The sequence below is a fragment of the Balaenoptera ricei genome, chromosome 1, assembly GCF_028023285.1.
Source record: "Balaenoptera ricei isolate mBalRic1 chromosome 1, mBalRic1.hap2, whole genome shotgun sequence".
Lineage (NCBI taxonomy): Eukaryota > Metazoa > Chordata > Mammalia > Artiodactyla > Balaenopteridae > Balaenoptera > Balaenoptera ricei.
The window spans coordinates 151,965,029-151,991,968 of NC_082639.1; the positions used below are offsets into that span (position 1 = coordinate 151,965,029).

Below are 26,940 nucleotides of genomic sequence, written 5' to 3' on the forward strand. Positions count from 1 at the left end.
GACACTACCAGTTCGAATTTTGGTATAGTATTAAAGAATATCCACAATTACCTGAAAAGACTAGTACAATACATTTCCCTTTCCAGCTCCATATACCTGCAAAGCTTTCCTTCAAATATGTCAAAATAGCGTATCTTTACAGATTGAACACAGAATCTAAGAATCCAGCTGTCTTCTATAAAGCCAGACATTAAAGAGTTTTGCATTCTTTAAACATTAAAAAGAGTCACTCTTCTCACTACCTTTGTTTTATTTTGGGAAATAGTTATTTTCGTAAAGATGTAATTTATGTTAAGATATAATGAAGTTATTTTTAAATGAATCAAGTAGTTTTGTTTTAGTTTCTAATATGATACATATTGATTTTTAAGTGTAAAAGAATTTTGAGATCAAAACCTTTGGGAGTCACTGCCCTAGACCAGTCTTTCATCTGGCCTCCAGTCTCTATTACAGTTTCCTTAATAGACACTAACCCATTTATTAGTACACAAGACTAGCTTCCGGAGGATTTGGAGTGGGCAGACCCCTGCCCGGTTTGATTTGAATAGTGCAGGCCACCACTTCCCTTCTCCCCAAATATCTTCTCTGTTGACCCTCCACAGGACTTCAGATTTTCCTCATTGGTATTCTTTTTGATATGTCACTTGAACGTCTCTCTTCAAATTTAAATACATGTAAGTGGTAGTCATTGCTAGTTACCAGTCATTAATGTATTAAAATAATGCCTTTTTTTTTTTTTTTTTTAATCTTTTGGCTGCACTGCACGGCATGTGGGATCTTATTCCCCGACCAGGGGTCAAAACCGCACCCCCTGCATTGGAAGTGCGGAGTCTTAACCACTGGACTGCCAGGGAGGTCCGAATACCCAGCTTTTGAGTGTTGACTATGTCAAGCTCAATTCTAAACACTTTTCATGTATTATCTCATTTAATCTTATGAAGAATGAACATTTATCCTACCCTATTTTCAATGAAGAAACTTGTAGATTGATATTATTACGTTAATCAGCAAGGCCTTGAGGAACAGTGACACATACTCGAGGATATAAGGTCCCATATAGGCACATGCTACCAGGAGAAAAAGGCAGAGAACAGTCTGGAGCTTAGATGTAGTGTCCATGATGGCTCATGGCGGGCCGCCCATCTGGCCAATGAGAGGCAAGCACCAAAGTAAGGGGAAGAGATTGAGCCCTGGCTACTTTGCTGGTTCAGCCCTGACCCTGATCTGGACCCTGACCCTGGTGGGCTTTGTTACCTTGTACAGTAAGTCCCCTCCATACGAACCTTCAAGTTGCGAACTTTCAAAGATGCGAACGTGCATTTGCATGTCCAATCACGTGCTTTTGTGTACCTTACTATACAGTACTATATAGAGTACAGTAGTATAGCATATTTATTTCAAGCCTAGTATGTCTGGAAGCAAGCGTGAAAGCAGCAGGGATGTAGCTGGTACTACCGCTAAGAAGTGCCAAGCAATAACAATGGAAACAAAAGTGAAAATTACTTTGTTGGACTTACAAACAAATTGGACTTAGGGATGCACTCTTGGAACAGAACTGGTTCATATGTAGGGGACTTACTGTATTCCACAAACCACCTCTCTCCCTTGGCCCATTCTGAAATGTTATAATCCCTTTCCATTCCCCATGTGTACTAAAACATCAGAACTTAAAAAAAAAAAAAAAAAAGCCACACAAAATTAATCTTAAAAAAATAAATTTATCTCGTCTGAAATAACTGAAGAACAAGCATACAGCTAAATAGTACAAAGAGCAAAAATTAGAACATGAAAAATGACTTAAGACAGACAGGCATTCTTCTGGCAATACTCTATGTTTACACATATTTTTAAAACACATTTTTAAAGACATTTCTCCAACATTCACAAAAGGCAAAAGCTATATTTGCAACATTTATAAATACAAGAGATTTTGAAAGCATCCAGTTTCTTTCTAAAATCACTTGATTAAAATTTACACAAGTGATAGTTACCAACTCCGTATTCCAAAGATACGACATAGAATTACATGACATTCTTGTTTGATATATTACAGACAAATTTAATTCAAAATACAGAAAAATTATCAATTCATTTTGTGTTTTGTCACATCATATTTCATTCTTTTTCTAATCAACAAGGAAAAATACACATGACATATATGTATATATGCTTTTCAGAAATAAAATATTCCAACTTTTATCTGTAATTTGTTCAAACCTCAGGAACTTGACAAGTACATGATTATTTGAAATAACATTGACAGTTTAAAAGTAAAAACAATTATTTAGAGGAGGGACCTTAAAATATATTTTTGGCCATAAAATCTGTGATGTAAATATCTAAGGAAGTTAATGATTCAGCATATTCTGCCTGAACTATCACCAACTGAACAAAAAGCATAAAAGCAGATTTGATTTTATTTTTTAAAAATTTTGTCATGCATTTTTTTAAATTAATTTATTTTTGGCTGCGTTAGGTCTTCATTGCTGCGTGAGGGCTTTCTCTAGTTGTGGTGAGTGGGGGCTACTCTTCATTGTGGTGCACAGGCTTCTCATTGTGGTGGCTTCTCTTGTTGCAGACACAGGCTCTAGGTGCATGGGTTTCAGTAGTTGTGGCTTGCGGGCTCAGTAGTTGCAGCTTGCGGGCTCTAGAGCAGAGGCTCAGTAGTTGTGGCACACGGGCTTAGATGCTCTGCAGGATGTGGGATCTTCCCGGACCAGGGTTTGAACCCGTGTCCCCTGCCTTGGCAGGCAGATTCTTAAACACTGCACCACCAGGGGTGTTCTAAAAACAGATTTTAAGTTCCCTGTATCTACAAGGTAACAACCACAGTTGTTTATTCAACTGTCCAGGTAATTTTTCTCCAGCTAGATTTAAGTTCCTGTGGTACAATGATTTGGTCTATCCCCCGATGAGTGCATTTAAAATTCAAAAAAGATCTCTGAGATCAAATTTTACACATTCATTATACGGATGAGGAAAGTGCTGCCTGATTTACAGGGAAGCTAGAAACAGAACCAGGACATAGACCTGAAGTTCCTGATTCCCAGCTAAATTCTTCTGGTAACACGTTCTCCAGGGTAAGATTCCACATAATTTACTGTCGTTTGGTTACAGACAATGTTATCATTTCAGTATAAAGCGATGCATATAGTACACCCAAATCAGAATTGCTAATTCACTTCAAGGATATTCAAGGGAATACCTGATTGGCTTTTTGTGTTTATGTGGACATAATATAAATATTACGGCTGTTTAAATGCCATTACTCTAAAGATATTCCCTATCTGCTTAGAGAGCCAGGACACGAACAACACTGAGATTCTCACTGTAAACAAAACGCAGTGGTAGGCACTGTGGAAATGCATTTGGTCCTATTCTCCTTACCCTGAGCGTGTAAAAGAGCAGACTGTCCCGGCAGTTCGGAGCCTATGCACATTCTGTGGTGAAGCAAAGAGCCCACTCCCCCAACACGCTGAGGGGGCACAGGCCTGGGCAAAGGACTCCTCAAAGAATGATACAGACTCCATAAAGAATGATTTGCTGAATTAGAACAGACAGCATCTCAAGAGGTCTCCACTAAATGGGAATGCCTAGGCTACCTGAAGTTATTACAGATTTCCTTATCTCAGGAATCTTCAAGGCAAAAGTATAAGGTGTGATACAAAAAATCATGAAAAAGCCAGTAACACATAGGATGACATTTTCTTACTAGAAAGTTATATATTGAAGAAAAAAAAGAGTACAAAAAGGTAGTGGATACAAAACTACTCTATATCAAGTTGGAGTGAAAAATATAGTGTTAGCATTCTTACGATGAATGGGAAGGCAGCACAAAGAAGAACTCACGGTAATGAGTCTGTGTCTGGGCTACTTCGCTTAATGAGAACATATGCCTAAGACCAAAGTTATGGGTTCCGTCTGCACACTGAAAAGTTTTTATGGCCACTGACAGTACCTGTTACAAAGCATTTTCTAACAAGAATGTAAGAAATGGGAAAAATCTTAAGAGGTCATCTGGAAGTCTCATCCCAATAGTGTCATTTGGTGGGTTAGAAGTGTCATATTCATAGACTGTATTCACACTGAGGGGGCTTGGACAGCTGGTCTGAACAATGGAAAGGGAGATAATTAGGAATACATTGTACACTTGGTTCCACTGGATAGTTTTATATAAACAAATTGCATGTACGCCTATGTGACTTGAAGGGATTGGACCTCCATATTATCATTTTAGAAAGCCTTCTAAGCTTCCATTTTCTACAAAAAGAACATTTACTTTTGAAAACCAAATGTCAAGAAGCTTACTTTTAGGTCAATAATATAAGATGGGACACTCATTAGATAAATGGTAGTGTTAAAATGATGTAAACAAAAGTATTTTAAGCAAAATATTGCTTAAATTAACAAGTAAGAACAGTACCTGCATACAGGAGTCATACAATAATTTTCAAGTAAGTGTCCGTTACCCACAACCTATGAACTAAGCTTTATTACTCAATTATCACATGATATTAACTTTTCCTTTCACCTCAGATTGCTGATTCTGATTGCTTGGACATCAGAATAGTTTTTGATTCTTCATCTGTGGGGCTATCAACTGGTACCTGTAGAAAGAATAAGAGGATAAAAAATTTACAGTATGTATCTGGCATATGCCATTATGACAGATCCACAGGAATAAAAAAAAACAGCTGATGGGGTAGATGGGTTTATACTCACTCTCTATGCACACATTTCTCAATAGTATAATCATAAAAATATTCACTACTTACAGCTTTAATATCGCCATTTGTAATTCCTTTATTTATATTGTGTCTTTTCAGATCGGACTTGATTAATGCTGCAAACAGAGAAGCATCAATGGAGTTACCGTAGAGTATGTATAAATATACTTTTTTCTAAGCAGTACAAAATCTTTTTTGATATTGTCAAATTCAGCACTCTACAGTACCATAATATTCCATAACATTCTTGTAGCCTGAAAAAATAATAGTATCTCTCTAAGCCATTAACTTAATTAGCAAGTCATTCATTAGTGAACAAATACAGGATGCTAAGAACCAAGACACAAAGATGAAAAGCACCATTCTTTCCCTAAAGGACACTCCAGTCTAGAGAAACACTGACATGCAAACAATTATAACACTGCATAACAACTCCAATAATGCAGGCATGCACAGCGTGTAGCGGAAGTGTGGGGAAAAAAATGCCTATGTCAGAAGGAAATCAGGAAAGGCTTACCAGAGGAGATATGTTTGAATTGAAACTTGAGAAATGAGTTGGAACTTGCAAGCAGATAAGAGGAGAGGGGAAGGCGTTCTAGGCAGGCGGAAACCAGTACATGCCAAGAGACCAGGACAGGAAGAGTACAGTCTATTCTTGGCACTAGAGGTAGTTTGGAATCATTAGAACATCAAGTACAAGAGGGAGGTGGCAAGATGGGAGGCTGGGTTGGCAGGATGACATTGCGTCTGAGTAGGGGAGGACGTGATCAGGTCTGTGTGTTAGGGAGCTCAGTCTGGCAGCTGTGCGGGGGATGTCATCAGCAACAAGGCTAGAGGCAGGAAGGCCAGTCAAGAGGCTTTCATCCTGCTGAGAGGTGGTAAGGCCTGCACGTGTGAGAAATGGTGATATAGGGACAGGTTTCAGAGATATTTTAGAATCGAACCAATAAGACTCAGTGGTTTGAGGGACTTCCCTGGTGGTCCAGTGGTAAAGAATCCGCCTTCCTTTGTAAAGTAATTATACTCCAATAAAGATGTTTAAAAAAAAAAAAAAAAAAAAAGAATCTGCCTTCCAATGCAGGGGACGCTGGTTCGATCCCTGGTCGGGGAACTAAGATCCCACATGCCGCGGGGCAACTAAGCCCGCGTGCCAGAACTACTAAGCGCATGCGCCTCAAAGAGAGAGCCCGCGTGCCGCAAACTACAGAACCCACATGCTCTGGAGCCTGTGTGCCACAACTAGAGGAGAGAAAACCCGCACGCCACAACTAGAGAGAAGCCCAGCGCTGCAACGAAGAGCCCACATGCCTCAGCGAAAGCCCCGCGTGCCTCAACTAAGACCCAACGCAGCCAAAAAATAAATAAATAAATAATAGTTTTTAAAAAAGACTCAGTGGTTTGATAGGATATGAAAAATGGGGATTAGGGAGGGGGAAGTGGGTGACTTGCTTGGGCAACTGAATGGATGGAGGTCCTAGTTATTGAAACTGAAAATACAAGACGAATTGGTGTGATTGGGAAGGTGGTGAGTTCAGTTCTGGACAGGTTGAGTATAAAATCCCATGGGACATCCAGGTCCAGAGATAAATAGATGATTAGACATATTGGTCTGAAACGTAAAAGCGATCAGGGTCTGGAGGTACAGATTAATGTGGTAGTTAAGGCCATAGACTGCACAAAGAGAATGTAAAACAAGAAAAGATAAAAGTTTGTGGGTAGTTAAGTAATCTAATCAGTCATAAAGCAAAGTCTGAAAGGTGAAAGTAAAATCAGTCTTAAAAATTAGACTAATGCTTCTTTAGAAATCCACACTGCCCCTTATAATTCTGTTCCATCACTGATACCAATATTTTAGAAATTCAGATATTTACGCTGAACTAATTGGATATATGTAAAATGGCCCTTCTGAATGCATTTAAATGATTTTAAAGTGATGTTGTGTAACAAGCTCATATTTACAAGCAGCTTGACATTAAAACGTCATGCTTTAAATTGCAGCAATGATCGATATCGGCTGATCCGCTCGACATTGTTGTACAATCCACCAAATCAAAGAGGCTACTCATTTTTTATAGGGGGAAACTGTGGCTTTCTTTACCATTAATATTAATCATAGAATTTAGAAACACTGTGAAGTGTTTAGAAACACTTTTTTCAATGGACATAAATGGGCTAAGGAGCATATATAATAGACTTTACAGAGAGCTGTCAATACTGGAAAAGCAGAATGCACTGCATTTAAATGGTAATTCCCCTGTCAAAACAAGACCTGCTGGGCTTCCCTGGTGGCGCAGTGGTTGGGAATCTGCCTGCCGATGCAGGGGACATGGGTTCGAGTCCTGGTCTGGGAGGATCCTACATGCCGCGGAGCAACTGAGCCCGTGAGCCACAACTACTGAGCCTGCGCGTCTGGAGCCTGTGCTCCACAATGGGAGAGGCCGCGACAGTGAGAGGCCCGCACACCGCGATGAAGAGTGGCCCCTGCTCGCCGCAACTGGAGAAAGCCCTCGCACAGAAACGAAGACCCAACACAGCCAAAAATAAAAAAATATAAGATAAATAAATTAACTAAAGAAACGTTTAAAAAAAAAACAAACAAAAAAAACAAGACCTGCCAACAATTCTCAAAAAATGTAAAAAGAAAAGGTACCACTTTCACCACACCTCAGGAATTTCCCAGCCTTCTCTCCTCTGTCTAAACAAATAACTACTCGATATAAATCCATCACCTCTCTCCAGTAAAATATTCAACATATGAGAGACATTAATTAGCATTTTTAGGTGGCAAAAGTATCAATGTAAAACTAATTTTAAAGATCTTTTTTTCACTTCTTAATTAATTTTCTGTACTTCACCTGTTTGAATTAACATTTATGAATCTTACTATAAGATAATGTGAAAAGAGAACACAAAACTGTTCCCTTTTTTGGTGCAACAGAAACACTCTATTTGATAGCTAGGTGTTACTTCCCTGGAAATTAAGAACAAATATGGAATTATTTATGACAGATCAGTAGTTAAGACAGTTAATGTATTAAATTACATACATTCAGTTACAAAACATTCAGTTTTGTATGCTTTGTTTTACTAACTGAAGAGAATAAGAGGAAAACACTTCCATGGTAGGATGTTTTTCTTTGACGAAATGGTACATTTAGTCCCTTTGAGTGTAATGAATGAATGACAGTGACCTTAGGTGGTTGTGTATTTCCAAAATAACTGCTTATCACTGGTAAGCACTTATCATATTGGGGTTTTCAAAAAGAATGATCAGGTATTCAACGAATATAAAAAGAAGCCTTGATTCATATCTTTCTGTTAGAGTCTATCCTTGAATCAAGCTATAGCAGATCAAAAAAGTAATCCCTCTTCAAGTCTCCATGGCTTCTGTCTCTCATGTTGACAAGGGGACTCAGAAAGAAATTAACAAAGTGAAATAACAGTTGAGGCCAACACGGGCCTGGAAGCACTACTGGATATAAATCTTGCTTTTTTTTTTTTTTTTGGCCACGCCCCACAGCTTGCGGGATCTGTGTTCCCTAACCAGAGATTGAACCTGGGCCCTGGCAGTGAAAGCTCAGAGTCCTAACCACTGGACTGCCAGGGAATTCCCTGTAAATCTTGCTTCGAAATTCATCCTTACACCCTTGTGCCTGGACAAACTATGGATAAAAGTTCTTTTACATGCTCTTTTTCTGGAGATTGGGCACTATTCTCTTTCCTGCCCATGTCTATTCCGACTAGACCTAAGAACTGGCAAATAATTCCACACGCTATTTCCACCACCGCCATTTGACTTCTTCCCATGGTTACCACATTATAATAACAGCCTGGGATTTCCCTGGTGGTCCAGTGGTTAAGACTTCGCCTTCCAATGCAAGGGGTGCGGGTTCGATCCCTGGTTGGGGAGCTAAGATCCCACATGCCTCGCAGCCAAAAAAACCAAAACATAAAACAGAAGCAAAAATTCAATAAAGGGGCTTCCCTGGTGGCGCAGTGGTTGAGAATCTGCCTGCCGATGCAGGGGACACGGGTTCGAGCCCTGGTCTGGGAAGATCCCACATGCCGTGGAGCAGCTAGGCCCGTGAGCCACAATTGCTGAGCCTGCGCGTCTGGAGCCTGTGCTCCGCAACAGGAGAGGCCGCCATAATGAGAGGCTCGCGCACCGCGATGAAGAGTGGCCCCCACTTGCCGCAACTAGAGAAAGCCCTCGCACAGAAACAAAGACCCAACACAGCCATAAATAAATAAATAAATAAATAAATAAACCCAAAGTTAAAAAAAAAAAAATTTGTGTGTGCGTGTTTAAAAAAAAAAAAAAAAAAAAATTCAATAAAGACTTTAAAAATGGTCCACATCAAAAAAATCTTAAGGGGACTTCCCTGGAAGTCCAGTGGTTGAGAATCTGCCTTCCAACGCAGGGGACATGAGTTTGATCCCTGGTCAGGGAACTAAGATCCCACATGCCACAGGGCAACTAAGTCCATGGGCCGCAACTACTGAGCACACAAGCCACAGGCCACAACTAGAGAGAAGCCCATGTGCTGCAACAAAGAGCCTGCACGCCCCAGCGGAGGATCCCACATGCCGCAACTAAGACCCGACGCAGCCAAAAAAAAAAAAAAAAAACTTAAAAAAAAAAAAAGCAGCCTGTGTGATACATGATCAGGCATGTCCTAGGTGCCAGACACTACACTAGGAGCTTTTCATCAACCGTCTCAGTTAATCCTCACAGCAACCCCCCAAGGCAGGCTTTTGTTGCTGTTGTTGTTTATTTTTTATTCGTTGCTCTAGGGATTACACTGTGCATCTTTAATTTACCACAATCTTCTTAGACTTTATATAGAATTACTTCAAGAAAGATGTAGAAATCTTGCAATAGTATAGTTGCATTTCCCCCTTTCTTTTTGCTATTTTTACCATATTTATATTACATCTATATACATTTTTTTGAGATACAATTCACATATCATAACATTTACCCCTTTAATGTATACAATTCAGTGTTTTTAAAATTCTATTCAAAAAATTGTATAACCATCATAAATCAGGCTTTTAATACCCTATTATATAAATGAGAAAGGGAGGATGTGAGAGGTTGAGTAACTTTTCAAAGTCACACAGCTACTGAGCAGCAGAATCGGAACTTGAGGCCAAGTCTGTCCATTCCAGGCCTTTACTGACACTTGTTACAATGGTTTTGTTTTCTATGCATAGCAATTGCGTTGAATTTGAAACCTGAAAAATGAATTCATAGATTCATATCCTTGAAGGGAAACAATAATATCCTGCTTTTTATCTCATTTTTTTCTTGAGTTCTGTCAAGCCTTGAGAAGCAATATAAATGAAAATTAAATATAAAGACGACATGACACGAGTACTTTGGCAGGCAAATTCCCTAATTTACCTGTTAAAAGGATGCCTACAAACATCCAAACACAGAGGAAAACGTTCCCTGTCCTAGGACCATAGTCTGATGTGAGCTTTCCTTGCGCCAACGTGAATAAAATTCCAAATATCTAAAATAAAGTAAGAGAAATATTTTTATTGTTTGCTTCTTTAAAACAAATATAATGTTTTCCCCAGAACTTTTCTTAACTATTTTATTCATATGATTTGGCTTCTAGAAACATGCATTGAAAGGTGGAATTTTTAAAACAAAAGCTATGGTCAAACTCATTACCCACTAGGCTATTTGGTAAACTAACGGTCTCAGATTTAAGAGAAATCAGAGGTTTACCTGTGCAGCAGCATTAAGAAGACCAGATGAAGTACCTTCAGACTCAGGGTAAGTGATTTCAACAGCAAATTCAAAACCCAAGGGGAGGTAACCAGTCATGAAGAAACTAAGAAAATAAATCCAAAATCACAGAAAGAATCATTAAAAGGACAATATCACATATTGATGCAATTGCTTAACTTCTCAGACCTATTCTAATTATCAAGTAAGTGAATGTTTTGAGGTTGGTATGTGAAAGGAAGGCACTATTATGATTCACCAATTAACCCAAGGACATGAGAACTGAGACGCAAAACCATGAACTAGGAAGCAAAACAATTTCTAATTTTTTTTCCTGAGAAAAATTTACCCCTAGTTTTCTAAGTCAGTTGTCTTTCTAGCCAAGTAAAGTTACTTGGATTAAGTAAGGCTTATCCATTTTTCACCGATAGTATAGCAAAAAAGTAATTTTAAGCTAATTTTTTATAGTTGTAAAGAATTACACATTGATGTGCACGAGACAGATCTTTTAAAGTTTAAAATATTAAAGAACTTTTGAGCAATTATACTGCAATAAAGACGTTAAAAAAATAAAAATAAAAAAATAATAAATAAAATATTAAAGAACTTTTGGATGAACTTAAAAAAATTAAAAACCACAGTAGTAATACTTCAGAATTATAACAGCACGCTATCATTCCTCCTAAACACATGTGATGCTTACCCAAGCAACCCTCCAGTGACAAACACGATGATAATGTGTCCAAGGTTTAGTGTGAAAGTAAATATAACCATTCCAACAAAAGACAATATGTAAACTGTCAAAGTAGTATGTCTAAAACAAAAACAACAAAATTGTTAGTATTTTGTCTGACTTTCTTAGGCACATAAAAATCATGTCTGGCTATGCTCTGTCCATACAGTAATAAATTCTTCAGATTTCAAGATTAACCCCTTCTTATCTATGGAAAATGTTTCCACCAAGGCATGGACTTGAAAGATTAAATTTAAGTTTCAACAGCAACAGACAACAAAACTCACATCATATCCAATGCTCAGACAAGAAGGAAAACTCATAAGGATAAAATCATTTTTGTGCCACCAAATGGGATAGTTCCCTAACCGTATTTCAAGATACAGATCAAATTCCGCCTCTTCCAAAATGCTTTTCCTAACCGCTGCAGCTTACAAGATTCTCCTTTCTTCCAAACTCCCTAATCATTTTCTATCTACATAATTGGCACTTGACATCTATTTTAGTCTGTTATATTATTATTTAACTTTACATATGTGAACACCTTATTTTTCCCAATTAGACTGCAAAGGTCCTAAGGACAGGGATCAAATATTACTTCCCACGATTCCTAGCTAAGAGTGATGCACATAACAGGAACTTGGTGAGTGAATGGCAGTTATCCTGAGAAGAAAGCCAGGGCAACAAAGAACACTTCTATGCCAATCCAGTTTCCTAATTATAAAATGGACCAAAGACTATTAATAAATGTAAATCCTTTACATATGCTCCCTTCATCTACAAATTTAATGGGTTTTACTCTAAGCTACCATTACGTAATAATGAAGCCACAGTAAGTGCTGTCTTAAATTACCCGAGAACTACCTTGGAGAATTTCAAGATCAGCAGTACTTTGAAAGGGTCTAGATAACGGTATCAAATATATCTTAGGCCTTGAAAGGTGCAGAGGACATAGTTCCATACTTCATTCATTCATAGTTCCATTCATTCATTTCTCCCAAACAGATGGGAAGTTTCTGTCTGTTAAGAAATGTAGCTATTCTTCTTCTTCTTCTTTTTTTTTTGAAATATAGCTATTCTTTTAAGGCCCAGTGCAAAAGATGCTGCCTCTGAAACCCCTTTCTCAGTCTCCTAGTTGGTACTACTCACTTTTTCTTTTGTATTAGCATTTTTCTGGTTCCATACAGATGTGCGATTAATATAGCATCTTCATATTATGTATTACAGTATTATAGTTAAGTGGAACTACAGTTTGGGGGCATTTTAGCCAAAAACTTTTTACCAAAAAGCCTTTTGATAGGAAAGAACAACTTTTTATTTGTTTGTTTTTAAGTTCATAACATGAGAAAAGGGCAATATAAAGTCTCTGTCAGAAGTCAAATGTTTCTCAGAAAGGGCCCCTTTTAGAATAGAAATGATCCATTCTGAAGAGGTATATATGAGTATTATTACAGGGGAGGAGAGTTCATAAGGTATCCAAGTTCTCAAAGTTGAAATAAACATGACAGATAAGATAATACAGAGACTACTGTATTCAGAAGTTAAGGGAACCTAAGAGTGTCTAGAATCCAAGTCTTTTAGTAATAATAACACTTTGTAAATTTCTTAAAATAAAAAGTAAAGGTTCCTTTAAAACCAAAATACCTTAGGTTGTACACCATACATTTGCCTACTTTCACTTACTTGTATGTTTTGGTATAATCCAGCCATAAACCACAAAGAATAGAGCCCACCATTCCAGCTAATACTAGTGTTAGTCCAATCCTTCCAGCATTCACTTCTTCTCCCTTAAAATTTTTTTCAAAAGAAGTTGATCAGATACTTCTAATTCAAACAGATCCTTCACATTCCAATACCTTCTCAAAGTCAATGGAAATAGCAGATAAAATTAAGCATACAATATAACATGAAGAATTCAGTACATGTGTTAAGGTGAATGCGGTAGAGGCAGGTAAAGCACATATTAAAGGACATTCTACGTTAAAACAGAAAAAAAAAACCCTGATATATGGGAGAAATCAAAAAGGGAATTTTTCTTGATCCTCCATGGTTAGAAGTACAGTAATTTTTGTTAGAATTCTTAACTAATTCACAGATGTCTGAAAAGGAAGTTAAGCTGATAGCTTTTACATACTACAACTGCGTTCTCCTTTCAAAAGCAAAGAGAGATCAGAGCTTGATATTTACGTCTTTATATTTGTGTTGGTTTTCTTTTAAAGTTTGTTCTTTGTCTTTTTTCATATAACCAGTCACACTATCTCTTTTAAAAAAAATTTTAAAAAGACTGAGGTACTGTCAAAGCAATAATGACTTCTGCTTTCCATGTTGTTTTATAAACTGGATTAAATGTATTCTCAGTGAAAACAAATATAAATCTTTTACAGCAACAAGGTCATAAATCTTTAGCCTTATGATCATGCTAACAGGAATTATATTTCTAAAGAAAAATTCTTGGCCAGGCATGCAACACAATATAGGCAGAAGCTTACCTCATAGTATGTCAGTATAATTTGATTTAATAATGTTGAGACAGAATAAAATGCTCCAGTCATGATACCTACAATAAATAAAGAGAAAACTATCAATGTACCATGTACTAGTTCATAAAGTAATATGTAACACTCTGTGACAGTTGTGAAAATATAATGTCTTCTTAGACAGTTGAAAGAAAAAATTAAGACCTCTTGCTATTCTCTTTCAGGATGTGGACTGATCAACGTAACACCTAAACTTACTAGAGATTGTGATTGTAAAATTCTGGCATTACATCATTTACTATTATTTAGATTCAGATATATGGACCAGAAATCACAGTCCCATGCATAACACTGTATACAGCAATCTAGCAACGGATTGCTTCCTGAGCGCCTACACAAGCTGATGAATGTTAAAGCATTAAGACAGAATCCCTCTTTCAGAGATCTCACCCCTGCATCAAAGACTTATAAGGCAATTAGTAAGACAATGTTAACTGAAAAATACTTAAAAAGGAAAAATAAAAACAGCTGGTTATCAGGAATCATATGATTAGATTTGAATCATGGAGTTTCTTCACATATGTTGTGTAACTTTAGGTCTAAGTCTTTTAACCTAGCTGAAATTTAAGTTTATTGTTTTCCTATTATTAAATATTTCAAGCATACAAAATAGTACAGAGACTAATTTAACAAATACCCTTACTCATCACCCTCTTACTAAACATTAACATTTTGCCATTTTTGCTTTAGATTCATTTTTTTAGACCTTCCTTAATCCTATTCTTCCTCAGAGGTAATCCCCATCCTGATCTTGGTGTTTATTATCGTAGATATTATAACATATGTGTATCAACACACAATAGTTAGAATTATTCTGCATGTATTTGAATTTTATATAAATAATATGATATTAGTATACATCTGCAATTTGCTCATATCACTCAATATCATGGTTTTGAGATTTAACCATGTTGATACTTTTAGTTCTAGCTCATCGGTTTTCTCTGGTGTATAATAGTACATTGTGTGAATATACTTCCATTTAATTATCTCTTGTCCTAAGTCAATAGACATGTTAAGGCTTTTTCCAGTTTTTTGCTATTTAAAACAATGTTGCAATAAATACTATGTTTTTTTTTTTTTTTTTTTTAATTTTTATTTATTTATTTATTTATTTTTGGCTGTGTTGGGTCTTCGTTTCTGTGCGAGGGCTTTCTCTAGTTGCGGCAAGTGGAGGCCACTCTTCATCGCGGTGCGCGGGCCTCTCACTGTCGCGGCCTCTCTTGTTGCGGAGCACAGGCTCCAGACGCGCAGGCTCAGTAGTTGTGGCTCACGGGCCTGAGTTGTGGCTCATGTTGCTCCGCGGCATGTGGGATCTTCCCAGACCAGGGCTCGAACCCGTGTCCCCTGCATCGGCAGGCAGATTCTCAACCACTGCGCCACCAAGGAAGCCCAATACTATGTTTTTGTTCTTATGTATAAGGGTTTCTCTAAGTATGTACCTAGGAGTAAAACTTCTACTTTCTAGATATAGCCAAACTACTCTTCAAAATGGGTGTGCCAGTTTATATAGTAAGTCCCCTACATATGAACGAGTTCCGTTCCGAGAGCGGGTTTGTAAGTCCAATTTGTTCGTAAGTCCAACAAAGTTAGCCTAGGTACCCAACGGACACAATCAGCTACATAGTACTGTACTGTAATGGGTTTATAATACTTTTCACACAAATAATACATAAAAAACAAACTAAAAATAAAGAAAACATTTTTAATCTTACAATACAGTACCTTGTACAGTAGTACAGTACAACAGCTGACATTCAGGGGCTGGCATCGAGTGAACAGGCAAGGAGAGTTACTGACTGGAGGAGGGAGAGGAGGGGGGAGATGGTAGAGCTGAAGGATCATCAGCAATAGGAGACGGGGGGCAAGCTGCAACTTCACTCACGCCTGACGTTGATGGAACGCACGTTTGCATCTTTGAAAGTTCACAACTTGAAGGTTCATATGTAGGGGACTTGCTGTACTACCAACAGAGTTCCTTTACTCAACATCCTTGCCAAATTTGTTTGCATCAGATTAAAAAATTTTTTTCTTTTTTTTGCCAATTTGAATGTGTGGGATATTGTATCTTACTTTGGTTTTGATTTGCATTTCCTCAATTACTAGTAAGGTTGAGCATCATACATGAGCAATATACACACACACAAACATATAAATGCCTTCTGATTTCCCCGGACTGTTTGCTCTTTTCTTAGTGATTAGTAGGGGTCACTTTTATATTGTGGGTACGAAGCCTTTGTTGGTTATATGCATTGCAGTCATTTTCTCATAGCCTATGTCATGTCTTTTTAGAACATATCATTATTTTAATGTATATATTTATCAATCTTTTTATTTAGGGTTTATGTTTTTTGCATTAGGAAATTCTTTTAAGAATACTAAAGATGGTTCCCTTCCCTTCCCTTTATTGCTTCTAAAACATTAAAGCTCTGGGGACTTCCCTGGTGGTCCAGTGGTTAAGACTCCATGCTTCCACTGCAGGAGGCACGGGTTCAATCCCTGCCCTGGTCAGGGAGCTAAGATCCTGCATGCCGTGCCGCGTGGCCAAAAAAAAAAAAAAAATTAAAGTTCTGATTTTTACCCTTTGATCTTTAATCCACAATTCATTTCCTAATTTCACCTTATTTTTCCTCTATGGCTAATTGATTGTCCCAGGACAATTTACTATGTACATTCTCTTCTACAAATATCAAGTTTTCATATATGCATAATGTTCTAGTCATCATAGCTGTTTGCAAATATTCTAGTTTTTCTCTATCCAGGCACTTAGTGGCATGGCCATATGACTTTAAAGGTGAGTAAAAGTGATACTTCTCACTTCCTACCTGAGTAATCATGGAGACATGTGCCTGGATCCCTGAGTAATTTGCTGCCTACTCACAGTGAACAGGTAGCATTGGCAAGAAATAAACTTTTGATGTGCTTGGCCACTAAGATTTTTTTTGGTAAGGTTTCATTGCTATAATACAACTTAGCCTATGCCAACTGATACACAGGGCTAGGTCCCTGGGCTCTCTATTCTGTTCCAGTGATCTAATTGTCTATCCCTTATTAATACATGACATCTTGATTACCACTGCTCTATAAATCTTGATATCTGAGAATTAGTTCCTTACCTTGTTCTTTATCAAAATTACCATTGTTGTTCTTGGCCCTTACTTATCTCACAGTAATTTCAGAATTAGCCAAGTTTTATTACAAACCCTGTTTAAGTTGGAGATTGCAAGATGAGGCCTAGGTCTAAAGATCTTATCAAAAACCCCTGGCTAACTAGCCTTTGTTACTCACTTCCCACTGAGTTCAGGAATGCATAGGGACCCAGCTAGGTTAGCCTGAGGAGGCCAAGGAAAATAAAGGAGGCCTGTGCTGAGGCTTCAGTGTACTCTACTGCACTGTACCCTACGGTGATCTCAAATCTATTCCAGACCTCAGTGAGGATAGCCAGAATCTGAAGAAAGAATTATAATAGCAAAGAATACTGTTAGCTGAATCTAGAGTATGGTACTTGTCTGAGTTTCAGATAGCAAGTAGCTACAGATGGGGACAGTGAGGGATCATGCTTTCTCCAAATAGCCCTAACTCAAAAAAAAGTTTAGGGCTGCTCTGTTTAAAAGAACCTCGACTCAGGTACACCTTAAATATCCCAGGAAACAGAAAAATGGATAAAGAAGTTGTGGTACTTATGTACAATGGAATATCCCTCAGCCATGAAATCAATGTTATAAGGTTAGTAGCAGCATAATGAGTGGATTTAGGCACGATGATTCTAAGTGAAATATGTCACACAGAAAAAGAAACTTATCATAACATCACTTATAGAGGGAATGTAAAAATCGCTACACATGAACTGAATTATAAAACAGAACAGAGTCACACATTTAGAAAACACACTTATGGCTGCTTAAGGGGAAAGGTGAGGTGGGGTGAGGCATAAACCAAGAGTTTGAAATTAGCACAGATACTGTTCCATAAACCAAATATGTAATAGACAAGACCTACTCATTGCTCAGTGAACTGGACTCAACAAGCCTATTCACCGCAGAACAATATATCTGACTAGTAAGAAACTTAAAAAAGTATTTATTGATATCTCTCTGTAAGTGAATCAAGTGGGTGTAAAGTGGCATAAACACAGCAGTGAAAATCAGCTAAACCCCAATATAAAAATAAATTACAAAAACCCCCCCCAAAAACAAAGACAGTGAAAGAGAGAGAAATTCTTACAAAATTCGTTCAGGGGCTGTGATGCAACCTGGATTGACCACATCTAGACCCACAGCTGGATGAGACATAAGGCTGGACACTCTTGGGGCTGAGAGGACTGGTGAGGTTGGGTGAGCAAATGCAGACCCTTTAAAGTAATACTGCGTGGTACCCATTCCATGGCTCCCAAATCTCCAGGTTCAAGGAAATCTTCCTACAGCTAAAACATGTATGGGAAACCCAGACGATGGTACAAAAGTTTCTTGGTTTATTTGGTTCCTGAGTTTTGGACACTAAAAAATCCTGAAAACCTGTCCTAGGAGTGTAGTGCCTATCCAGACTATCCCATGTACAAGTCTGCTCCTATCTTTTGTATATAATACTAGGCATGGAGGGGGACAGGTACAATTCCAAAAGGTGTGATATGACTCTCACTCATTCAGACACTATGATCCCTAACTATGCACCCCTTCGGTGACGAATATCAAGTCAAGAAACTTCTCCAACTGTCCTGGGGAATATTATTGAACTCTCCACAGGGTTTCCCAACTCCCTCTTTCTAATTCCTTCAACAAGTAAACTCTGTTCAGTTTCTGAAGCCTGTGTCTGTGTCTGGCCTTTCCATCAGTCCAAATCCATAATTGGCATTTGTTAATATAGTGGTCCTGTAAGGTTAACTGGCATTATTACAATCTTGAGTCTTCCAAAAACATGGTATATCCCTCCACTTAACTGAGATCTTCTCTTATGTCTTTCAATGTTTTATAATTTTATAATTTATAAAGTTATTTTTTAACATTTAAGTATAGCTGATTTACATTAAGTTCTTTTTGGTAGATTTATTCCTACACATCTTATACTTCTGGTTGCTATTATAAAAGGTATCTTTTTATAAGAATGCAATTGATATTTTCACATTGTTAGGTATCTCATAATCTTTCTGAACCCATCCTTATTAGTTCTAATAGAGTCTGTAGGTTCTCTTGAATTATTTTGTAGACCATGGGGTCAGCAAAAACATTATCTGTAAAAGACCAGACAGTAAATATTTTAGCTTTGCAGGCTATATGGTCTCTGATGTGGCTACTCTGCTGCTCTTGTAGTTCAAAAGCAGCCATAGACAATATGTAAGTGAACAAAACTTTATAAAAACCGGCAATGGCCGGATTTGGCTCCTAAGACAGTTTGCTGACCTCTGGTATACATAATCATATTATCTGTGAATAATAGCATCTTTTTTCTTTCCAATTCATATACTTTTAATTTTTCCTGTATTAGTGGGCCAGCCAGGACTTTCAGTTGGATGTTGAATAGAAGTGGTGACAATAGGCATCCTTGTTTTAAGGGATACTTCTTATTGATTTTTAAGGGTAATGTTCCTAAGGTTCTGCCTTTGGAATGATGTTTGCTATAGGGTTTTTGTAGATAAACTTTATCAGGTTCAGAAAGTTCATTTTTCTCACAATTGGCTAAGAGTCTTTAACCAATGGGTATTGTATTCTATCAAATGCCTTTTCCTCAGCCATTGGGTAAATTTTCCTCTTTGATCTCTTATTGTGGTCAATTATATGCATACATTTCTAGTACTAAATCATTTCTCACTCCTGAGATAAACCAAACTTCGTCAGGATGCACTATCATTTTTATAAATAGCTGGATTAGGTTTTCTAATATTTTATTTTGGATTTTTACATCTAGGTTCATAGGTAAAACTGGCCTATAATTTTTCTCTTACACTGTCCTGTCTGATTTTGATATCAAGGTTATACTAGCCTCACAAATAAATTGCAGATGATACCAAATAAGTTGCAGGTGGTAACAGTGATTCCTTCCAGGGAGTGGATGACCTGGGGATAGAGATGGGAGAGGACTGACTTTTCATAGTATGTCCTTTGTACCTTTTAAATTCTATACAAATAAAATTTAGAATTAAGAAATGAGAACTCAGGGGACTTCCCTGGTGGTCCAGTGGTTAAGACTCCGTGCTCCCAATGCAGGGGGCCCTGGTTCGATCCTTGGTCAGGGAACCAGATCCCACATGCCACAACTAAGAGCCCGCATGCAGCAACTAAAAGATTCCCGCATGCCGCAACTAAAGATCCCTCATGCCGCAACGAAAATCCCGCACGCGGCAACAAAGATCCCACGTGCCACAACTAAGACCTGGCGCAGGGACTTCCTTGGCGTCACAGTGGTTAAGAATCCGCCTACCAATGCAGGGGACATGGGTTCAATCCCTGGTCCGGGAAGATCCCACATGCCACGGAACAACTAAGCTTGTGCGCCACAACAACTGAGTCTGCATGCTGCAACTACTGAAGCCTGCGCGCCTAGAGCCCATGCTCCGCAACAAGAGAAGCCACCGCAATGAGAAGCCTGCACAGAGCAATGAAGACCCAATGCAGCCAAAAAAAAAAAAAAAAGACCTGGCACAGCCAAATAAATAAATATTTAAATATTTTTTTAAAAAAAGAAAAAGAAATGAGAACTCGGGAGTCTTTATTTTTAAAATAGGTATAATAATCTTTCTATCTCAAAAAGTTAGCTGAAATAATATATATGGAAGTCCTTTACAAATTTCAAACAACTAAACAAATTTTTACCTAATTATTTATGCATAATCAGGTGCTAAATAATGTGCTATAAAATACATAAAAGCTCCACAGAAATGAGAATATTCAGAGACGGTGCCATCTAAGGCCCTTGCTCATGCCATTACCCTCTTCCCCCTTGTCTATCCAAATCTAACCTGTCCTTCAAGGCCAGCCTCAACCACCATCTTTGCTGTGATGCCCTCCCTGCCATCCACACCCCTTCCTTTCTTGTATCTTGTCCCAATTACGTATTCTGAAGGCCTTTAGCATGCACTTGCCATACAACTTCTCTTATGTTGTTATCTTTCTGATAAATAACTTTTACACTACTGTTTACTTTTCAGAGGTTTACATTATCTCCTCAATTGAATTATAATTATTTCAGGGTGGAAATCATGTATCATGCTTCTTTCTAATCCACACAGCATCTAGGGCACTATTATACATTTAGTAGATACTTGACAATTATTGGTAGGATAAATGAATAAATGAATGAATAATACAATGAACAATAAGTGAGGTAAACGTTAAGCTAGCTCTTATAGGACTGCTTAAGGAAGAAAAGGACACATTTCAGGTAAAAGAAATAATGGCACAAAATGTATTACATAGATGAGAATTAACAGTGTATATGCATGTGAAGGCATGTTTGTGTTTCTGTGTATGTGGCACAGGGTTGGTTATAAATTTGGCTAAAAGAGAATTTTGTATTGGGAAACAGTGAGGTATAAAAGAAGGAAAGAAGCCACCTTAAATGATAGGCTAAAGAAATGAATTTGCTCTACTAGGTAACAGTGAGCCACTATATTTTCTCTACTTCCTAGTTATGAATTTTAGGTTTAAGCTAAGCAGTGGAGGTAACCAAAATTAAGAAAAGGAACTGAAGTATTTAATTATGAGATGATATAACATCTGGTATTTGCTTTAAAATATTCCAGGGAATTCCCTGCCTGTCCAGTGGTTAGGACTCTGCGCTTTCACTGCCAAGGGCCCGGGTTTGATCCCTGGTTGGGGAACTAAGATCCCACAAGCTGCAGCGTGGCCAAAGCCAAAAAAATAAAAAAATAAAAAGGTAAAATATTCCAGGAAAAAAGCAGAAGAAATAAAAGCAAGATTGGTGAACTGTTGGTAATTGTTGAAGCTGGGTGATGATGGGTACTTAGGAATTCATTAAATTAAATGTTCTACTTTTGTGTTTAATAATTTCCACTAAGAAAAGGGGTGGGGGGAAGTAATCCCAGTAAAACGGTAAGAGTTTAGGTCACAGCATAATTTGTTACAACTTATAAAACAATTATGTACTCCTGTGTGCACTGCCCCCAAAAAATATAAAGAAAAGAATAGCAGTGAGTGACTTCTGAAGGCAAGTAAGACAGAAATAGGGGGTATTGGTTAATAAACAGTGTTAATACAAGGACGAAAGAATACTCTGCCAGAAAACTCTGAAGGGAACACATCGTGTTGGTGCCTGCAGTCAAAGCTACAGTGTTAGGAGGAATATCTGTCTGTATGCTGAAAGACCTAGAAGGATGAGACTTTGATAGAGTAGTCAAAATAGATGACAGTTTGCACAGGGTCAAAGAAAGGAATTATTGATGACATTTTCCATATGCTTACAGTGGTCAGAACTATAATTTATAAAGGACCTAAAACACCCTGGGAGAACTCACAAAAGAAGACAGTGCTGGCAGACAGCAGAAACAAGAACTACAATCCTGCAGCCTGTGGAACGAAAACCACATTCACAGAAAGATAGACAAAATGAAAAGGCAGAGTACTTTGTACCAGATGAAGGAACAAGATAAAACCCCAGAAAAACAATTAAATGAAGTGAAGGTAGGCAACCTTCCAGAAAAAGAATTCAGAATAATGATAGTGAAGATGATCCAGGACCTCGGAAAAAGAATGGAGACCAAGAAGATGCAAGAAATGTTTAACAAGGACCTAGAAGAGTTAAAGAACAAACACCTAGAAGAATTAAAGAACAAACAAACAGAGATGACAATACAATAATTGAAATGAAAAATACACTAGAAGGAATCAATAGCAGAATATTTGAGGCAGAAGAACAGATAAGTGACCTGGAAGACAGAATGGTGGAATTCACTGCCATGGAACAGAATAAAGAAAAAAGAATGAAAACAAATGAAGACAGCCTAAGAGACCTGTGGGACAACATTAAATGCACCAACATTTGCATTATAGGGGTCCCAGAAGGAGAAGAGAGAGAGAAAGGACCTGAGAAAATATTTGAAGAGATTATAGTTGAAAACTTCCCTAACATGGGAAAGGAAATAGCCACCCAAGTCCAGGAAGAGCAGAGAGTGCCAGGCAGGATAAACCCAAAGAGAAACACGCCGAGACACATAGTAATCAAACTGACAAAAATTAAAGACAAAGAAAAATTATTAAAAGCAACAAGGGAAAAATAACATACAAGGGAACTCCCATAAGGTTAACAATTGATTTTTCAGCAGAAACTCTACAAGCCAGAAGGGAGTGGCACGATATATTTAAAGTGATGAAAGGGAAGAACCTACAACCAAGATTACTCTACCTGGCAAGGATCTCATTCAGATTCGATGGAGAAATCAAAAGCTTTACAGACAAGCAAAAGCTCAGAGAATTCAGCACCACCAAACCAGCTCTACAAAAATGCTAAAGGATCTTCTCTAAGTGGGAAACACAAGAGAAGAAAAGGACCTACAAAAACAAACCCAAAACAATTAAGAAAATGGTCATAGGAACATACATATTGATAATTACCTTAAACGTGAATGGATTAAATGCTCCAACCAAAAGGCGCAGGCTCACTGAATGGATACAAAAACAAGACCCATATATATGCTATCTACAAGAGACCCACTTCAGACCTAGGGACACATACAGACTGAAAGTGAGGAATGGAAAAAGATATTCCATGCACATGGAAATCGAAAGAAAGCTGGAGTAGCAATACTCATATGAGATAAAATAGACTTTAAAATAAAGAATGTTACAAGAGACAAGGAAGGACAGTATACGATGATCAAGGGATCAATCCAAGAAGAAGACATAACAATTATAAATATATACGCACCCAAAGAGGAGCACCTCAATACATAAGGCAAATGCTAACAGCTATAAAAGAGGAAATCGACAGGAACACAGTAAAAGTGCAGGACTTTAACACCTCACTTATACCAATGGACACATCATCCAGACAGAAAATTAATAAGGAAAGACAAGCTTTAAATTACACAATAGACCAGACAGATTTAATTGATATTAATAGGACATTCCATCCAAAAACAGCAGATTACACTTTCTTCTCAAGTGGGCACGGAACATTCTCCAGGATAGATCACATCTTGGGTCACAAATCAAGCCTCAGTAAATTTAAGAAAATTGAAATCATATCAAGCATCTTTTCCAACCACAATGCTATGAGATTAGAAATCAATTACAGGGGAAAAAACATAAAAAATACAAACACGTGGAGGCTAAACAATACACTACTTAATAACCAAGAGATCACTGAAGAAATCAAAGAGGAAATCAAAAAATACCTAGAAACAAATCACAATGAAAACACAATGACCCAAAACCTATGGGATGCAGCAAAAGCAGTTCTAAAAGGGAAGTTTATAGCAATACAAGTCTACCTCAAGAAGCAAGAAAAATCTCAAATAAACAATTTCACCTTACACCTAAAGAAACTAGAGAAAGAAGAACAAACAAAACCCAAAGTTAGCAGGAGGAAAGAAATCATAAAGATCAGAGCAGAAATAAATGAAATAAAAACAAAGAAAACAATAGCAAGGATCAATAAAACTAAAAGCTGGTTCTTTGAGAAGATAAACAAAATTGATAAACCTTTAGCCAGACTCATCAAGAAAAAGAGAGAGAGGACTCAATCAATAAAATTAGACATGAAAAAGGAGAAGGTACAACAGACACTGCAGAAATACAAAGCATCATAAGAGACTACTACAAGCAACTCTATGCCAATAAAATGGACAACCTGGAAGAAATGGACAAATTCTTAGAAAGGTATAACCTTCCAAGACTGAACCAGGAAGAAATACAAAATATGAACAGACAAATCACAAGTAATAAAATTGAAACTGTGATTAAAAATCTTCCAACAAACAAAAGCCCAGGACCAGATGGCTTCACAGGTGAATTCTACCAAACATTTAGAGAAGAGCTAACACTTATCCTTCTCAAACTCTTCCAAAAAATTGCAGAGGAAGGAACACTCCCAAACTCATTCTATGAGGCCACCATCACCCTGATACCAAAACCAGACAATGACACTACAAAAAAAGAAAATTACAGACCAATATCACTCATGAATATAGATGCAAAAATCCTCAACAAAATACTAGCAAACAGAATCCAACAACACATTAAAAGACTCATACACCATGATCAAGTGGGATTTATCCCAGGGATGCAAGGATTCTTCAGTATACGCGAATCAATCAATGTGATACACCATGTTAACAAACTGAAGAATAAAAACCATATGATCATCTCAATAGATGCAGAAAAAGTTTTTGACAAAATTAATACCCATTTATGATAAAAACTCTTCAGAAAGTGGGCATAGAGGGAACCTACCTCAACATAATAAAGGCCATATATGACAAACCCACAGCAAACATCATTTTCAATGGTGTAAAACATTTTTCTTAGAGGAAAGCATTTCCTCTAAGATCAGGAACAAGACAAGGATGTCCACTCTCGCAACTGTTATTCAACATAGTTTTGGAAGTCCTAGCCATGGTAATCAGAGAAGAAAAAGAAATAAAAGGAATACAAATTGGAAAAGAAGAAGGAAAACTGTCACTGTTTGCAGATGACATGATACGATACATAGAGAATCCTAAAGAATCCTAAAGACGCCACCAGAAAACTACTAGAGCTAATCAATGAATTTGGTAAAGTTGCAGAATACAAAATTAATGCACAGAAATCTCTTGCATTCCTATACACTAACAACGAAAGATCAGAAAAAGAAATTAAGGAAACAATCCCATTCACCACTGCAACAAAAAGAATAAAATACGTAGGAATAAACCTACCTAAGGAGGTAAAAGACCTGTACTCAGAAAACTATAAGACACTGATGAAAGAAATCAAAGATGACACAAACAGATGGACAGATATACCATGTTCCTGGATTGGAAGAATCAATATTGTGAAAATGACTATACTACCCAAAGCAATCTACAGATTCAATGCAATCCTTATCAAATTACCAGTGAAATTTTTTACAGAACTAGAACAAAAATCTTAAAATGTGTATGGAGACAAAAACGACCCCAAATAGCCAAAGCAGTCTTGAGGGAAAAAAACAGAGCTGGAGGAATCAGACTCCCCAACTTCAGACTATACTACAAAGCTACAGTAATCAAGACAATATGGTACTGGGACAAAAACAGAAATATAGATCAATGGAACAGGATAGAAAGCCCACAGGTAAATCCACGCACCTATGGTCAACTAATCCATGACAAAGGAGGCAAGGATATACAATGGAGAAAAGACAGTCTCTTCAATAAGTGGTGCTGGGAGAAGTGGACAGCTACATGTAAAAGAATGAAATAGAACACTCCCTAACACCATACACAAAAATAAACTCAATATGGATTAGAGACCTAAATGTAAGACTGGACACTATAAAACTCTTAGAGGAAAACATAGGAAGAACACTCTTTGACATAAATCACAGCAAGAGCTTTTTTGATCCACCTCCTAGAGTAATAGAAATAAAAACAAAAATAAACAAATGGGACCTAATGAAACTTAAAAGCTTTTGCACAGCAAAGGAAACTATAAAAAAGACAAAAAAAAAAACTCTCAGAATGGGAGGAAATATTTGCAAACGAATCAATGGACAAAGGATTAATCTCCAAAATATATAAACAGCTCATGCAGCTCAATATTAAAAAAACAACCCAATCAAAAAATGGGCAGAAGACCTAAATAGGCATTTCTCCAAAGAAGACATACAAATGGCCAAAAAAGCACATGAAAAGCTGCTCAACTTCACTAATTATTAGAGAAATGCAAATCAAAACTACAATGAGGTATTACCTCACACTGGTTAGAATGGGCATCATCAGAAAATCTACAAACAACAAATGCTGGAGAGGGTGTGGAGAAAAGGGAACCCTCTTGCATTGCTGGTGGGAATGTAAATTGATACAGCCACTATGGAGAACAGTATGGAGGTTCCTTAAAAAACTAAAAATAGAATTACCATATGATCCAGCAATTCCACTACTGGGCATATACCCAGAGAAAACCATAATTCAAAAAGACACATGCACCCCAATGTTCATTGCAGCACTATTTACAATAGCCAGGTCATGGAAGCAACCTAAATGCCCATCAACAGATGAATGGATAAAGAAGA

The 26,940-nt window shown here is 37.4% G+C and overlaps 1 protein-coding gene across 1 annotated transcript in view; it reads right to left on the reverse strand.

Annotated features, from left to right (window-relative positions):
- Nucleotides 1-4,322: 4,322 nt before the first annotated feature.
- FLVCR1 (FLVCR choline and heme transporter 1) overlaps nt 4,323-26,940 on the reverse strand; it is a 35,632-nt gene continuing 13,014 nt past the window's right edge. The window contains exons 4-10 of the mRNA XM_059904280.1: nt 13,690-13,757; nt 12,884-12,987; nt 11,171-11,281; nt 10,468-10,573; nt 10,135-10,246; nt 4,776-4,843; nt 4,323-4,607 (exon numbers count right to left, since the gene is read on the reverse strand). Of these exons, the coding sequence (XP_059760263.1) occupies nt 4,533-4,607; nt 4,776-4,843; nt 10,135-10,246; nt 10,468-10,573; nt 11,171-11,281; nt 12,884-12,987; nt 13,690-13,757 (644 nt within the window). The 3' untranslated portion in view covers nt 4,323-4,532. The remainder of the gene's footprint in view (nt 4,608-4,775; nt 4,844-10,134; nt 10,247-10,467; nt 10,574-11,170; nt 11,282-12,883; nt 12,988-13,689; nt 13,758-26,940) is intronic.